The 12,175-nt window shown below is 40.2% G+C and overlaps 1 protein-coding gene across 4 annotated transcripts in view; it reads left to right on the top strand.

The window, feature by feature from the left end:
* Positions 1-12,175, top strand: part of NFATC1 (nuclear factor of activated T cells 1) — a 149,460-nt gene that overhangs the window by 86,828 nt on the left and 50,457 nt on the right. For all 4 annotated transcript variants that reach the window (XM_074987550.1, XM_074987554.1, XM_074987553.1 and 1 more), the window contains exons 7-8: positions 1,194-1,249; positions 3,862-3,994. In XM_074987550.1, the coding sequence (XP_074843651.1) occupies positions 1,194-1,249; positions 3,862-3,994 (189 nt within the window). The remainder of the gene's footprint in view (positions 1-1,193; positions 1,250-3,861; positions 3,995-12,175) is intronic.

Raw genomic sequence — 12,175 nt, forward strand, 5'->3', positions numbered from 1 at the left:
GTGCATGGCATGAGAAAAGAAAAAGTATATTCACTGGTAACTTGCAGAGAGGGTGTTTTTTAAAACATGCAGCCAGCTGTGTGGTGAAGTTCAAAATAACTGATATTTGCATTTGCCTGTCCCAGTGCTGCAATAAATATACAAAAGAGATGACATCAAGTTTAATTTTCCTGTTCACTCCAATGACATCTCCTGCTCATTAAACCACAAGTGTCCCCGCTGCTGAATTCAGACAGCGATCTGCTTGTGGCTATTTGTACATTTTTCCCCTTTCTATGCTCAGGGAATGGAAACCTCACATTCTGTATTATTTTTTGCGTTTCCTCACTGTTGAGTTTTAAAATTCTGGAAAAAAAAATCTCCTCATTGGCCACTTATTCCTGTATCTGTGTTTTTTTTTTTTAAATAAATTATTTCCTAAAAGAAATCAAACCGAAAGCACATGGTTTAAAATTAATCTTATGTGGACACCCTGAGCGAATAAAACAGGGATGGACACAGCACAGCCTGCAAAGCAGATTCAGCCCCAAAATTCAACAATGTGTCCCACAGAAATAGTAGGCCAGCTCCTTCACTGGTGTATATTGATCTTTAACATGAAGGTGCCACACACAGAAACTACATTTCTCAGCAATGTTCCCTCTTGATCTAAGTGGCAGAATCTTGAAGAGCTTGTGTCAGGCTGCTCCTCCAAAACAGAATATTGCATCCTGGGACCTAATGAAGACTGTTATAATTTGATATGCTGCCTTACACTGCTCCTTATTAATTCCAACATTTGGCTCTGATGACTTTTATCATTGAGAGCATTTTGAAAGGAATGTACATTTACAAAGGAAAATAAGCATCCATATTCTCTTTTAAATATGGGTAAACTGTGGCCCAGAGCAGTGAAGTGTGTTAATGATGAATTTTTTAAAATCCTAATCTGGTTACTTCCATTCCAGTAACCTATCACCTGGACTGTGCTCCCACCCTTTTAAACCAACTAAATGGGGCCCCATGTTTCTGGCAAATTATATATGTGCCTTCTTGGCTGGACAAAGTTTGGGCAGCCTATCAACAGAACTATTTTCCTTCTTTCTCTGCCCCAACAGAACTTCAGTCACTTGTCTACAGCTCTAGGCTTAGGCTGAAGGGGATAAATCAAAGCTCAGAATTCGATTTAGTTTTCTCCTTCTTTTGTCTTTTAGATGGTCACCATGTGTGGGAAATGGAAGCCAAAACCGACAAAGAAATGTGCAAACCAGTAAGTAAGCCTTAAATAGCTTCACATCTCTATTAAAAATGTTTTCTTTGTCTAGCACTACACAAACAAGTTCTTTTGAAAGATTTTTCGGAGAAGAGGGCTCTTCCAAAAAATCCCACAGTGCATCCACACACAAAAAGTGATCTTTCGAAAGTAAATCAAAACAATGTGGTGCTCCTTTCCAAATTGCTCTTCCTCTCCTGTTTCAGGAAGAGTGCCCCCTATGGAAAGCTTCTTTCGAAAGAAAACATATGTAGACACTCTGCAGGCTGTTTTTTCCGAAAGAGCAGTCCTCCTGGGGCCTGATTTTTCGATCCCGGGCCTATTCTTTTGAAAGAGTTGGGGGCTCTTTGGACACTCTCTTTTGATCTGCTTTTGTGTGTGTGTGTACACATTCTTTGGAAAGAAGTTCTTTCAGAAGAGATCGTCTGGAAGAGCTTCTTTCGAAAGAACTCTGTAGTGTAGATGTAGCCCTTGAGTGGGCTTTCCAAAACTTTGGCTCTGTGTCCCAACCCTGAAACACACCAAACACTCAGGCCGTCCCTTCTGGGATTATTTCTTTTAAGGGGAATGGGAACAGCAGACCTAAACTGAAATTTATTCTGAAAATAAAATGCATTTGAAAAGCATCTTTTGAATAGCGGGATGGGGCCAGTCTGTGGTTTTTTTTTTGTTTTTGTTTTTTTTTTGTTTTTCAATTTTTTGGCTCAAGTCCATTTTGAACTCAGCAAAGAAGAAAATTTGGTTCTGCTTTTGGGGGGGAAAACGTGCACCACGCGCAATATTTTCTCTAACTTTCTCATGCCTTTTCCAGAAAGATTTGGAGTCTCCTTGGGAGCTCAGCCTGACAGTTTGAGAAGCATAGAGCTTTACAGATTGGATTGCTGAAGCCATCACTGAAATGTATCTATTTTTAAGAGGGAAGGCATGGTCCCTACACTAGTCCAGCAGCCCGACACAACAATTTATTAGAAGATGTGAATAGTAATTTATTCAAAGGAAACTACAGGGGAAATGTGGGAAACTGTTTAAAGACCTGAGTCAGAAAACAGCTAAGATGCTAATCCCTATCACACTTACTCATTCACAAAAGTGCAAAGTGTTTTTTTTTCTCATCAAAAATAAAGCCACATTTTTACTTTTGGGTGCACAAGCTGATGCCCTCAGCAGCTAAGTTATTGTTGTTAGTAATTCACTAATAAGTCAGGGAAGAGAGATATCTAAGGAATCACTAACACTGCTTCCTGGAGCACTTAGCATATGTCTACACTTAACAGGAGATTGTCCCATTCAGGGTCAGTCTCCTGAAGTTTGATTTCATGTGTCTGATAAAGATGCACAAAATTGATCTTTCTGGGGTCCACAGTTGACCCTTGTACTCCTGCTCTCATGAGGAGTAAGAGAGGCCAATGGGAGAAACACTCCTGTCAACCTCCCTCAGTAAGGACAGACCTCACAGTCGACTGCAGATATGTCAAGTGTAGCTATGCAATTGCTGTAGCTAGAATTGTGTATCTGCAGTTGATTGTAAGGTTTGGTATAGACAAAGCCACTGTGTTCTTCTGAGATTTCCCATTCATGCATTGAGTAGGCCTAACTTTCCATGGGGGAGAATAGCTGACAAATTCATCCCCTCTAAAACTTACATGGCTGGAGAAATATGTTAAATAAAAATACTGAAGCCTGGAACATTGAAATATTGGAATAATAATATGCCTCCATTAATATTCCTTGTAAAGGAAATCATGCCAAGATAAGATAGGTTAGGACTAACCTACTACTAAGTGGTTGAGGTTTGTACTGCTAATGGGAGACCAAGGTTTGAGTTCTGACCAGTGTTCCCTATAAGATGAGCATTTGGGCAGTCACCCAGGAGAGGTTCAGGTGCCGCCCAGTCGTTTAGCAGAGTACCCATAGCTGGCAGCCCGTGGTTCACACCCACACATGCCATGGCACACAAAAAATATATACATTCTATCCATGGATGGAAAAAATTAGAGGGAACAGTGGTTCTGACCCCCAACAAGGGAGGGGGTAGGCTATATTAATTATGTGACCAGCTGAACTATTAAAAAGGAAAATCTTGGAAGTTAGTGACACCAAGAGTAAGCCCTATCTCTGCGAGAGTTCAGTTCTTTCTAGAGTACCTGTATTGGGCATTAGAGCAGACCAAACATGATTAACATATGTCACGCAGTGAGGCCCAACCCCAATCTCACCATTCTGGAAACTACTCTTAAAATATAAATCCCTGGCAGGTAACACTTACAAATATGATACATTTGGTACAGTTTTGGTTATCTTGCCTTCAAGCTTCTGACTCCAATAATCAAAATCATTGCTGAAGAAACCCAAATCTAGGCTAAGCAACAGGAAGTGCTGGCCAGATGGGACCAAAAGTGGTGGCCGGATGGGATCCAAGAGAAAGTTAAAATTAACTGCTGCAGATACAGACATCAGTGCCACTAAGGCTTGCTCACCCATCAGTCTGCAGTGATGCTGTTTCTCATTGGGAATTGAACAGAGACGTTCATGTTGTTGATGTGTGCATATTATTGTGCAGAGCTACTGTCTTGGATATGTATTGACATTCTTATGTTTGTTTTTTGTAGAATTCATTGGTCGTGGAGATACCACCTTTCCGCAATCAGAGAATTACCAGTCCTGTTCAGGTGAATTTCTATGTCTGCAACGGAAAGCGAAAGAGAAGCCAGTACCAGCTGTTCACCTATCTTCCTGCTAATGGTAACAATATATTTCTAACCTCAGATGGTGGAAACTAGACATATTTTATTTGCTAAAAAGATACAGAAAATAATAGAATGTAACCGATAATAATTCAGTAGCTCACTTGAACAATTGAGGGCTGTAATTATTGCTATAAAATAAAAAAAATTGGCCTGCTCTACTGGGCTGTCTCTTAATTTGCTGTCTGAGGAAGACACTTTCCAAATAAAGTGTTTTCTTAAAGACTAACAAACTTATTAGGGCATAAGCTTTTGTGGGCAGGAACCCACTTCGTCAGACAGTGGTAGAGATTTCCAAACTCTCTATTGTTGGAACAAAATCACAAGCATTGTCTGCAGACCCTAAGTTGTCTGCGGAGCCTGTGCCTCTAGATTGTTCTTGTGTTTCTATGTGTCAGAGTTCTGCATATGGCATGTGAGAAGAAAGAAGGAACTCTGTGCCTGGGGGCATCAGAAAGACTCTTTAAAAATGAGATTGCTGAGTTGTCTCTCAGGTGCTCCCAGCTTCCTGACCCCAGAGAGCATATCATTCACCCCACAAATGGTGTTGTGCTCTGAGCTGGAACTGGTCCCCTATCCTTGCTCCTGCCTACCTTTCTGGAGTTGGGAAGCTCGAAGTGAGGTGAGAGTCCCTCCCAATTTTATTTACAGGCCACTGTGGGTGCTGGATGCACAACCCCCTGGAATGCAGAGTTGAGAAGCCAGGTCTATCCTTGGATTGGGTTGGAGGCTAGATAATGCAGTTTCCAGGTGAGATGCCTGGCCCCAGATCAGAGATGGAGTGAAATACATGGTGTTTTTCTGCAGGCTGTCAGGTTGGTAGGTCAGAGGGAACTTTCTGGGATTCCCTGTAGAGCAGGCCGCAAAAAAGAATAAGAGGAGGCAGATGTTACTAACTCCCTTTGGAGAAACTAGGCTCCAGAAGCATTTTTCTTTCCCTTTAGAAAAGCAAGGTCTTCTCTGAGTGCTCATTGCACCCATTTATCCAGGTTGGTTCTTGCACTTAGGAATTATTCTAAAATCTCACACGTATGAAATTGGATTGAGTGCCTTCTGTCCCCACTACTTGCTTAACAGTTTAATCAGAAGGCTGATTTCCAGCTGAATCCTACTCAGGAGCACTGCTAAAAAGAATCATGGGAAGGAAATCGAAGGTCTCTTATAAAATCCTTTGTGTAGATGAAAGGTTTGAGGTATGGGGTTTCTCACAAGTGTGGTAATCTATGGTGTTTTGTAACCTCATGTTGCCAAATGCTATGAAGTGATGATAACCTACCAGTACTAGGTGTGTTGAAGAGAGATGTGTGAAATTTTCATTAGAAAAAGATAAATTTACTCCTGTTTGTTTACATTTAGTTTTAACCTTTAAAATGGATCAATTCTGGGGAACCCTTTTTTGATGAGCTTTGAAGGTTTATTTAAAGTGAAATGACCTGGTTGTTGAAGTAAATGGGTTGGCAAGGAAAATATGGTTACATTCACACTTTTCCAAGGCTTGAAGTGTAAAAGTAGCCATTTTGTAGGAATTTTGTGCAAAGTAAAATGTGAGTTGTATGATGTGGCTTGGAGGAAAACAACCCTGAAAACATTCTAGGTGAAAATCCATGAAATGCAAAAATAGAATTTCACGTAAATCTAGTTTGATGCCAGTCCTGACCAGCATTCCTTCTATTTTTTCCCCATCCATGGGTTGAATAAATTTTGTTATGTATACTGAGGCATGTGATGATGTGCACCATCTATGGGAAACACATGCTGCCAGCTGTGGGTGGTTGTGGATACCTGCTAATCAGCTGGGCAGCACCTGAATCTTCCCTGGGGGGCCACCCAACTGCTCAGGTTACAGGGAACACTGGTCCTGACTTTTATCATGACTTTAGTTCAAAATAAAGCATCATAAAATAACAGGGAATTTGACAATAGCAAATTACTCCATAAATGTAATAGAAGGACTCTGCTGAAATGGTTGCCCCGGGTTTTGCTGAATTAATCTAATTATGCAAATATTTGCATTGTACAAGTCTGTGTATATCTGAGGATTGTGTAAATGTTCTAGATGAAAAACGGAAGAGTTGTCATTCTCTTATAAGATACCGTCAGCAATAAACATCTGTTGTGATGGCCAGAGATCATGTTTACCTATCCATATAACTTTCAGAGATATTTAAAAACTCAAGTCTTTTGCTAACTTTTATTTGTACTACAATACCTTCTTTCAAACAATACTTTTCTTTTTCATCTACCTGGCCCTGATTCTCTGTTGCTCAGCACCTCATGCACTCACTTGCATGAGTAAAAAGTGGATGTGAAACACTCCCATTGATTCGGATTTGGTAGGACTTTAGAGTTTCTTTGCACTGATATAAATAACTCCCCGAACAACAGACAATGAAGAACGATCTCCTGCTTTATTCTGTTGAGCTCTTATGACAATGTCATTTTGTTAAACATTGTGGGCTTGTTATGCCACTCTACTACTGGTTTTATACCCATGTAACTGCAAGGACTTCAAACCAGTGCAGCCTTGATTGGTAGGTGTAGAACCAGGGAGAGAGAGTAAAAAAATCAGGCCTGGGGGATAAAATAATTCTAAGAAACATTCTGATTTGTTTACAAACCCCCTTATTCCTACAGAAGTAGTGAGAGAAAATATATTTTTGTAATCACCCATAATTATTCTAAGAGTATATTTTTGCATTGGTGATACCTGTAGTTGTTTATATTCTGCCCTTGAATGGTAGGGATGAGACATCTTGACTGTTCTCATAGATGTGCAGTAACAGAGAAGTAGCCGTGTCAGTCTGTATTCTAACGAAACAAAACAATGGTCATGTAGCACTTTAAAGGCTAACAAAATGATTTATTAGGTGATGAGTGTTTGTGGGACAGACCCACTCTTTTAGATCATAGATGTATATACGTGCAAAAATTAGACTACTAGTTTAGCATCAAATTGAGTTGTTTAAAATGCTGTATTTCAAGCAGGCTTTTTTCTTAGGTTGTACTGCTTTATCTAATTTAAATCACCAGTTTCTTGTAGTTTGTCAAAATATTAAAGAAAAACAAAATTACACTCATCAAGGAAAAATAATTAAGCCAGCAACTGCTTTGTTATCTAGGTAAAAAGGTTTGAAAAACACCAGCAGTGTGTTTGTCCAGTTACACCTCCTGACATGTTCAAACAAAATCACACAGTATAGAAGCTACAGGTTTTTAACAAGTAAATGTTAAAATAATCATCAAGTATTAGATGTGGCTTTGCACAAATCATGCAGCATCTCTTGTGTTCTTCCTGTTTGCTTTTTTCCTTTGAAATGTTAACATGCTGACTGATTAGAAAGCCTTTCATTGGTTTACTTTTTTCTGTGCATTAAGGATTCTTTACAAATTATACAATACATGTTACACTCTACATCTCAGTTAACTGTTCCTCGAGCAAGGTAGACTATTGTACCAGCAAGGTATGAGCCTCGTGGAGTTAAAAGGAAAGAGCTTTTATATGTCCCAGGCTAACGATTACCATAGTCTCAAAGTGTTCCCTGCAAGCCTGTTTCCCCTCCCCCTGTTTTACAGAGGTAAATGGCCAATGGATACATATAGTAATGGATTCACTGTGTCACATGCCCTGTACAGCACCCACACATTACAACTTTGTGACATAAACCTCCCCAAAGCTGGGGAGGGAGAAGAAGTGGAGCTGTGTTTTTGAAAAGAAGTGAGTCTGCATGAAAACTCAGGTTCGGACAGACTCAAACCTTGGAGAACTCAGAATCCAGGTCTGGCTCTGAATTCTGTATGTGGGGTCCACTTCCGTTGAAAATAACTAATCCCAGATCTCGCTTTCCTATTATCATACAGAAATTACTCTCATGTTGATCTTTAGGCTCTTGGCATTTTTTGTAAATGTTGCTGCCATGTTAGGCAGGACTGAGCTACTGTATAGCAGCTTTATCCTACAGGCTGCAGGCTTTAAACTTTTGACACTGTACCTGGGACATATCTGTCACACAGAGTACAAGCAATTTCCTTAACCCTTCGATGCAGGGAAGTGCACACAACTAATTTTTTTATAGTCATGTTAATCTGCTCAAAGAAAGATGAGATTATCCTTGAATACGCCACCCTTTCCAGACAATCTTCATACAGTAATCTCTTTCATCTCTGGCATTCTATTATCTAAAACTCTCAGATAACTGGCATTTTAACCATAAGTAAATTTTAGTTATGTTTTCCATATGTACAGTATAGTCAAAGTAAATACAAATAAGTGTAGCAAATACAAGTTTACAGTGTTCAATACAACTGTTGTTGGTATATAAAGCACTCTGTGTACATTTTTGTTTCTTAATATTTAATCTTGTTTTTCTTTAGTGTTATGCATTGCTAGATATACATCTCTATTATCCAGAATATTTGAATAGGCAACAACCTCCTGGTCCCGGGGCTGCCGGATATGAAAGAGTTCATTGTAGTAGCTAGCCTCTTTTCGGTGTTTGCACCATAGTCTTTCTTAGTATACAATGTAATATTACTTATGGAAAAGCATTACACAACTCTGCATTTGTATTATGTTGTCATCTCAAAATACCTTAAGTGTGCTAAATATTTTTTATTTTGGATATGTTTTTGTTTATGAGAGTTTTTATACCGTTAGCATAATCATTTGTGTTAATAGAAAAACTAGTCTTCTGAAATTTAGTGAGCATAAACAATAGGGTTGGGGAATTAACTAATCTGAAGATGAAAGTAGGAGAAGGCAAGCTATAAAATGTATGCAATGTAATTCCATGCAACATGAGTGTGCTACTGTTAAGGACATCTAGATGAGACTAGGGTCCAGATATTTAAAGGGGTTAGATACGTAAATACTTTCAACAGGTTATTCCTGTTTTGTATCAGATGCAAATTTAAAGATGCTTCACCTCAAGAGGGGCCAATTTTCAAACGAGTTCAGTTTCCATTTTGGCACCAAAGTAAACACTCAGGCTACGTCTAACTAGCCCCTTTCTTTCAGAAGGGCCATGGTAATGAGGGAGCTTGGAAGATGCTAATGAGGCACTTCTATGAATATGCAGCACCTCATTAGCATAATGGTGGCCACATGCGATCCGAAAGTGCCACTTTTGGAACGCAAGTCGCCCATGTAGATGGGGGCCTTTTGAAAGGACCTCCAGATTTCAAAAGCCCCTCTTCCTATTTGGTTTTAGGAAGAAGGGGCTCTTGCAGTTGGGGGGTGGGGGGGATCCTTTCAAAAGGCCCCCGTCTACACAGGCAGCGTGCGTTCCGAAATCGGCATTTTTGGATCATGCGCGGCTGCTATTATGGTAATGAGGCGCTGCACATTCATGGCAGCTTCTCATTAGCATCTTCCGAACTCCCTCATTACTATACCCCTTCCGAAAGGAAGGGACTAGTGTAGACGTAGTTCCAATGTGCTCAGCTCTTTTGAAAATCTGGCCATTTGTTTGGGTGTCTAAATAAGAGAGAAGTTCTTCTGAGAAATCTAACATTAGCTGTGAGTGCTAGGCACTCTTTCTAACCTGGTGCTGTGTCACTAGATAGGTCTGATTAATGTTTCATAGCACTGAAGTATGAAAGTGATGAAAGTCCTCAGTGTGCTTCTGAAAATGATGATCAGTGCCCACTGCACATTTTTTCAGCATCCCACTCATCTTCCTGTGTTAGCTCTAAAATTATCTCCTAACCGTGCTGCAGATGAATACCATCAGCAGTTTTCTAGTGATTACATGTAGCGGTCACACCTCCACTTTGTCCTACCTCTTCCGCCAGCAGCTCCCTTTCTAAGCTGAAACACTACCTTAGTCATATTAACTGCGAACAGTAAAATGAAGAGGCAAAGCAGTGCAGCTAGCATGTGACATAGAAAGCAGTTTTTGCTGATAGCCACCTGACATGTTTCAACTTGGAACTTTTGGTGAACTTTCACGTTTGAGGCTGATATAATATTCATCCTTGCTACATCTGCAAACAAGTCATAGAATTGCATACAGACCCTGCGTCAGATCCTGCTGGGGGTTTTAAAAGGGTTATAAAAAGCACAAGATCGGGTAACATAAGCTTATAAAGAGGAGCTGATCTTCAGTGAAGTTGCAAGATAAGAGAGGTGAATATGGCATGCACTGAAGAAAGGTGTAGCTTGCGGGGGTCATTAGGAAAGTTGCTTACTGACACAGGGCTTTTCATGACAGACTGGAAGCTAAATCCTGATAAACCAAAGCAGAAAGAGAAAGTAACCATCACTGTTGCTTAAGTTAGCATTCAATTCAGCCCTATAGAAGGTCACTTTTAGTTAGTTCATGGCCAGAAAACCAAAGAAACAACAGCGTAAATGTGCCTAAAGGTGGCTGTAAATTATGTTTACATTCATTGTCAATCAGTTTTCACTGGGCCTAATATAAAAATGAATCAGGTCCAAACTCTCAGATTTATATTAGAAATGATCTTGCCAGCACTGACAAACATTCTTCCCCATCTTCTTTTTGAAGGGGGCAGGATCTCTGCAGGGTGGGTAGTAACGTCTGCTCTAATCAGGACAGAATAGGAAGGAAAGTGCAATGACTGGAGGGGGGCAGGGGACAATTTTTCTTTACTTTTTTTAAAGGTGAAAAGATGACTCATGGTTGCTCATTTCTACACAATGTGCTGCTACCATTTATTTCAGTTTGGCTGCTCTGTGGCTGAATGTTATGTTTGACATTTAACAGTGCAGCAAAAAGCAGGCAAGGCTTTGTCAGATTCCTGTTTCCACTTACACAGTGGATACATTCATCACAACTTGGCTATTGACTCTTTTCTTATATTACAGCAGTTGTGTGCTCTAGAGCACCCGGAGAAGGGGTATCTCATGTTTGATTCTTTTTTCTCTACTTCCACCCCTCACCATCTCCCCCTTTCCCCCAAATATATATTAAATTTAGTGCAAGTGCTTTCATATTTCACTCAAATGAGAATCTCATTTGCCACTGGCCAGGAGTCAACCAGCCACAACTCATTCGCAGATTGAGCTCATCCTAATTTTTTAATAAAGTGATTTGAATTACAGACTTTATTGGTCCCAGCAGTGCTCCATCTTGCTCTGAATGGTCTCCTGGAGAGGTGACAGGAACAAGTCAGGATGAGACCTTTCTGTTGAGGTTAAGGATGGTCACTTCCTACACTGAACTCCAGAGCTACATTTGACCTATAAACTCCATCTCGGTGGCATTGGTCACATTTATCAAGCAATTCTGAGAATTAGGCCCCTATTCTGGCACCCTAACTCTCACACAGCAATACCTTACTTAGCAAATAGTTTGACCGACTTCAAGCTACTATGCAGTCTGAGTTTGGATGGCAAAAATCTGCTCTGTGGTCCTTATCACTGAAGCTTCCTGAATTGTCTCCTAAACATTAGTATATTAAGGGCTATCCCTTGACATCTTGAATATTCCCATTGGGGTTATGTGGGTAACTGTTGACTAGTTTGGACAATAAGGCTGCTCAAATTGGCTTAAAATGTAAAACTTCCAAAAAAAAAAAAGGGAGGAGGTTTCAAATTGTGAGGGCTAGATAACATACAGATTTGGTTTTGTTCTCCTGAAGTGGCTGATCACCATAATTAATCTAGCTCTGTGGTTGATCCTGAAAGGAACGTTGTTCTAGTGATCACTGGAGGGATAATTCAGTGATTTGAGTACTGGCCTGCTAAACCCAGGGTTCTGAGTCCATCCTTGAGAGGGCCATTTAGGGATCTAGGGTAAATAGATTTCAAAAAATCTGTCAGGGGTGGTGATAGCTCCTGCTCTGAGTGCAGGGGACTGGACTCAATGACCTCTCAAGGTCCCTTCCAGTTCTGTGAGATAGGTATATTTAAAATATACATGAGATAATGTATTTTGTAGGAGATGGAATGTCTAGTTCTCTGAAGGAGAAGGGTGTATAAGAGAGATGAAAAATGATAGACTGGGTTAAGACATATTAGCCTGGTTGGTGCTGATGGTAGAGTAGGAGTACTGTTTTATTGGTAGTATATCCATAGAACGGTCAAAGGAATCTTCATAAGGCAAAGTTATAGCAAACTGTGCATGTTAGTCTGTCACCTAGAGCCATTAACTTCTGGAGAGAGAGAGAGAGAGAGAGCGCGAGCATCGTGCAGTAATTCCAGTGCACATAATTAATT

Source organism: Carettochelys insculpta, chromosome 2 (assembly GCF_033958435.1).
Source record: "Carettochelys insculpta isolate YL-2023 chromosome 2, ASM3395843v1, whole genome shotgun sequence".
In the NCBI taxonomy this organism is placed as follows: domain Eukaryota; kingdom Metazoa; phylum Chordata; order Testudines; family Carettochelyidae; genus Carettochelys; species Carettochelys insculpta.